The 5,784-nt window shown below is 27.0% G+C and overlaps 1 protein-coding gene across 1 annotated transcript; it reads left to right on the top strand.

The window, feature by feature from the left end:
• Window positions 1-929: 929 nt before the first annotated feature.
• LOC119664184 (troponin I-like) lies at window positions 930-5,193 on the top strand (the record flags this gene model as incomplete). Its single annotated transcript, XM_038073723.1, is given in 5 exon segments — window positions 930-1,063; window positions 4,025-4,063; window positions 4,445-4,624; window positions 4,878-5,006; window positions 5,070-5,193. Coding segments are annotated over 4 exon segments (448 nt in total), but the record flags the coding sequence as incomplete, so codon positions are not given.
• Window positions 5,194-5,784: the final 591 nt, after the last annotated feature.

The following is a 5,784-nucleotide window of genomic DNA, read 5'->3' as shown; positions in this document are numbered from 1 at the left end:
ATTGTCACAAATGATTATACTTTACCAGGCCACCTTACAACCTTCACTATAAACTATTTCTTTTCACGACATCATTTATAAATAATACTCTTTTGGAATGTTTAACCTAATGTTTTATAATGATTTCAATTTACTCAGTTTTTTTTTTACAGTTATTAATCTTTTCAGACATTTTTTTGTCAAATTAAATTAACAATTCGGAAATTCTTAAAAGACAAGTCTTTTAAAAGTAACTCAACGCGTTGGCAACCGTAATGCTTTCTTATTAGGGATTTTCTATTTTCTTCAATGACGTGCTAAGTGCACCTATATTATTTTATTAATAATATATATGTATAATTATGGGTCTTTACGATTCTGAGATGCACTTAAATTATAATTTTTCAGTGTAAAATTGTTATATGTTATGACTATTTGAAAAATTATTGGTTGCTAGTAGTAGTTTTTTGCAATGCACAGTCGTCTTATGGGGATAAAAGTGATTTTCTATTTTTCTTCTTTAGCAGCATATTTACTTCAAAAATCGTGCAATGACGAGTTTTAACAACTTTTGCTATAAATTTTCAATTCTGTAGTATTTCGATGTGCGGTGTCTATTTCTGTTTGAGAGTTATTTTTAGCCGACTTGCCCAGATACATAATGTTTCAAAATGTGTTCATGAGATTTAATAACGAAATGCAGAAATTTTTCGTTAAAATCCGACCACTGTTATATACTTTGTGTGATACACACTTTATTGTGGGTACAGTGGGCTGATACGCTGAATATTCACAGGTTGTAGTAATTATGAAACATTTAGTCTATTTCGACTGCTTGAGAGCTTTGCTGAGAGAAACCTTTGCCAATGAGCACGAAGAGTAAAGGTAAACTCGCCGTAGAAGATTCCTTCTGGCTGTCGTAGCCGTTGCTGCTGCCCACGGATATCAAACGAAAAGTGATCTTTTGAGGCAATTGGCAAGAATATAGTCTGCCGTAGATCGTCGGACCGTTCAGTCTGTTTGTTCCGAGCATTGCTTTTCGAGTAGTGTGGTCGTTCGCACACCTTTTTTAAATTCCTTAAAGGTGAGTGTGAGGTGAAGGAGCTGGAAAATTCTATAACAATTTTTAATAACTTCGTAAAAAAAATTACATTTAGAATTATATTATGTGTTGGATTACAAATGATTGTAAAATCAAATAACTATATATTAAATAATATATTAAAAAAAGAATTTCAAATAAAAAATATAAATAAATTTCAATCAATTAAATTATTCTTAAAAGGGAAAAAAGTGTAAAGTGTTAAAAAATACAATTGTGAGAAAAAAATAAAAATTAAATATTTTAAAATTGTATTACAATTTATAACGGAAAAATAAATTAAAAATATTATGTAAGCTTTGAAAATTGATTTTTTTTTGAAGGATTAAAATTTGATTAAATAAAAATACAAATACTATATAATATACGATGTGATCTTCGATGTATACAGAATTTAAATAACTATGTATAATGAATGTATGTGTTAAATACGCACACTTTGTTATGGGGAGCATTGCATTAAAATGTGTGAAAATATATTGAGAACATAAATATTTGATATTTTTTAATGAAAGAATAAAAATACAATGAATAACGAAAATAGAACTTTTCTCTACAAACAAGTAATTTAGCTAAAATTTAAAAGAAATCTTTTTTTCTGAAGTAAATGAAACTAAATGAAGTATATATTTCTATGTATATTATAAAAATCTTGAACATATTTAATTGTTTAAGATACAAATTATGTTACCTTGACCTGGTTAAAAAAAAAAAAAAAACCATATAATACAATGATTGAGTTAACTATACTTGCACCAGTATTTATACTTCACTGTTATAGCAACTGCTTAGGAATATTTCTGTTATTATTAGAAAAATTTAGGAACCAATCAAGAAATTATTTAATTATATCTCTGAGTATATTAATGAAAAATAAATCTATTTTTAAATCATTCTAATCCTACTTAATAAAAAATATTTCATTATAATGAAGCAGTCGTAGTACATTTTAGTTTTTCTATTAAATGTTATTAAAACAACATATAATTGCAAAATATATTTCAAAATATTTCGATTTAAAAGAAAAGACGTAAATATAAGAAAGAGATAAAAATCATTTTGATAGATAAATCTATTTATAAGACTACTTTCGTTGGCTTGGTGCGCAAAATTTGATATTTCTTTTTAAATAAAATTATATTACTTTGTAGAAAACAACGTCAAAATATTTTCTTATTAATTTTTGTAACATTTTAGAATGATTGTAATAATAAGAATTCTCGAATATTCGCTATTATAAAAGTACAAACCACTGAATGTATATATATATATATATATATATATATACAAACATATTTTTTTTAGAAAATTAAGTGTTTTGTTTTTACAAATTTCATTTATAGCAATTTGTTTACATATATGATTTATCAATATATGAAAAGCTAGAGTTTTAATAATATTATTAAATAAATTATTACATTAGTAATATAAAAAAATTTATTAATTCAATATCAATTAAAAGCTTATAACGCTAATCATAACAAACATTGTTAAATAAGTATAAGAGTATAAGTATATGAGAATCAATACTATTTCCCAAATATTATATTTTTTAAATTATTATTTGCATAAGAGATCTGTTAAAACTTTTCAAACAATTTTTTGTATATATGTGCTTACTTTTCCAGCTTTGAAAGCAAAAACAACTACACATGGTGAAATCGGATATCGCATTATTTGAAAAAAAGCTTTTCTATACATACACAAACTTGCTTATTTAGTGTCGTGTGTATATAATGTATATTGATCTCTTTCCTGCTGACGTTCGAGAGATTGCAATTGCCCACTCACAAATTCACCCACTCACTTCAGTTTTTCATCAATAAATGTTTGAATGAGTATGAGTTCGTAAGCACACGAAACTTATAATGTTTAATGCATGCGTAGTTGCTCTCAACACAAGCAGAAAATTTATTTTACTCTTCTCGAAGATCATTAAATGCTTTTGAATTCGTAGTATCCATATACGGCGAATCCATCAGGTTTTGTATTTTACAAAATGTTTTTTAATGTTTCAGTTTTCTTTTTATAGTTTTTTTTTATATTCATACCACATACGCAATTTTGGAAAATTCTATTCTCATGATTGTGATGTAGCATATTTGCATATGTTTCTTTTAAAATATAGTTTTAAAAGATTTTTTTTAGAAAACAAAAATTCGATGGAAGGTTTGCATCTATGATGTCTTAAAAAATAAGGTCTTTTATTGTAACCAAAATGATTGAACTTGAAGTTGATATCAACCTTTTCCTTGATATTATTAAATGATCTATGTTTTACTGTTTAAACATTGCTTTCATATTATTCGAAATTGGCAATTATAGCGGATAGGGTACACCTAAAGAATATACAGTCTCATTACTTTTTATTACATATATAGTACATGGTACTTACAATATATATAATATAGTTTGTATGTTAAAACTGTTTAATTTTATTTATTACTTATTTGAATACATTTACAAGGGTTCAAGAAATATTTTTCATCTAAATGATTTTTTTCTGTTAATAGATACATTTTTAATATTTTCTATAACTAAATTTAAAGTAGTGTTAATTTTGACAAAAAAAATTCTCAACTATTTTAAAATAACTCTTAAATTAACTTTATCTGATTAGAATTAAATAATATAATTGAATATCGTGGTATTGCGAGAAGCAAACTAAAAAATGTTTAATATAAGTACATTATATTAGGTATATATTAAGTATAGTATTAGGTAAAATCCATTATTTCACATAATTCGACATTGAATATGTTCTAAGGGAGTTAATAGAATTATACGTTAAGTTAATTAGGGAGGCAATTTTGAGAAATTGGGATTTAGTAAGATTGATTGTGATACCATTAAAAAACTACGCATATCTTTGTCAATAGAATTTATATTTTAATGGCTTTTAAAAAATTTTTATAACAATTTTATAATTATTTTATATTTCAGTAACTAAAAAAACACAAATTCAACATGGCTGATGACGAGGTAAGGTAAGAATTTGTTCAATTTTTTTCTATATGATTTGAAAGTTAACCAAATAATAATCGGTCTCTTTTTTTCATGTTTTGGTGCAGTAAAATTTGTTTATTTAAAGAATTACTTTCACAAATATGAGGATGATTTGAAGGTGAATATATAAAAGCAATAAATTTAATTTAAAAATATTGCCTTTCGCATATTGTCTTTGAACGGCTTAAAAATTAAACTAACATGAAAAAATTATCTTAACTTAAGCAGCAATTAATCCGTATGCTATGAAGCGTAATACTATTCTAATCATGGTACTACTCTTCTAAAGATTACAGCTTATTATTTTAGTGAAATTAAATGTTTTTCAATTATTAATAATATTTTTTTTATTTATAGAAAAAAGCAGCAGCTCCAGCTGCGGCACCGGCAAAAGCACCGGCAGTAGCACAAGCACCGGCAGCAGCACCAGTACCGGCAGCAGCACCAGCGGCGGCAGCACCTGCAACCCCAAATGGTAAACCAGCTGCAAACGGTAAGCTTGCAGCAAATGGCAAGGCAGCTACACCTGCTGAAGAGGTAGCTACATATACCAACTGACAGTCTATGTGCGGAGATGTTTTCCTTAATTAGTCCTGTCAGTATAAACTTCTATTAAATGTATTCACTGAATAAAGTTATAAATAATGTGCTGTCTGTTGGATGTTTACAATACATATATTACTAAGTGCAAGTCTTCAGTGTTCTCATATGTTGTTATTCAAAAACTGTGTTATTAAAACACTTAAAATCAAAAAATAATATCAGCGAATTTTCACTTACACTTTCGTAGGCAAAGAAGGCTAAACAAGCTGAAATTGAACGCAAGCGTGCTGAAGTACGCAAGCGTATGGAAGAAGCTTCGAAAGCCAAAAAAGCCAAGAAAGGTTTCATGACACCAGAAAGGAAGAAGAAACTTAGGGTAAGTTTTTAAAAAGTCTTATTATTCATATATAGACCTACAATAGTTAGTATCATGTTATAGTTGTTGCTTCGCAAAAAAGCCGCTGAAGAATTGAAGAAAGAACAAGAACGCAAAGCCGCTGAACGTAGACGTATCATAGAAGAACGTTGCGGTAGTCCCAGGAATCTCAGTGACGCTAGCGAAGGTAAAATTTTGTTTATATTTGAATATAATACACGCATCTCTAATAAATTGTTAAAAAGTTTAATAGAATATTACAGCTATATTTTGTATAAAAATCAATTCATTACACATACACATACAAAAGCAAACACAGTCACATTCATTATATATACACTTGATATATATAAATAATTATTCGTCGATTTTATATATATATTTCTATATATAGATATATCGTAATTGTTTTAAAAAAATTCTTGAGTATTTTTTAAGCAGAACTTTTTTAAGCAAGCGTACAAAATAAAAACAAAAATATTTAATTTTGACCATTAAACTCTTCAATACAATCAACAGAAACACTTAAAAACCTTATCAAGCAACACTATGACAGGATTAATAAATTGGAGGACCAGAAATATGATCTTGAATATGTTGTTAAGCGCAAGGATGTTGAGGTACACACAAAGACTTAAAAAAGCGTAAACTTATTTTTGTTTTCAATTTGCCAATGAAGAAAGTAACGCTTATATAGACATATACATATATATGAACTTCAACACATATTTTTTTTGCCGGTACACTCCGTGAGATGTCACTTTCTTCATTGGGCAAA

Source organism: Teleopsis dalmanni, unplaced genomic scaffold (genome assembly GCF_002237135.1).
Source record: "Teleopsis dalmanni isolate 2A unplaced genomic scaffold, ASM223713v2 unscaffolded_contig_1556, whole genome shotgun sequence".
In the NCBI taxonomy this organism is placed as follows: Eukaryota; Metazoa; Arthropoda; class Insecta; order Diptera; family Diopsidae; genus Teleopsis; species Teleopsis dalmanni.
This window is presented reverse-complemented; position numbering and strand designations above follow the sequence as displayed.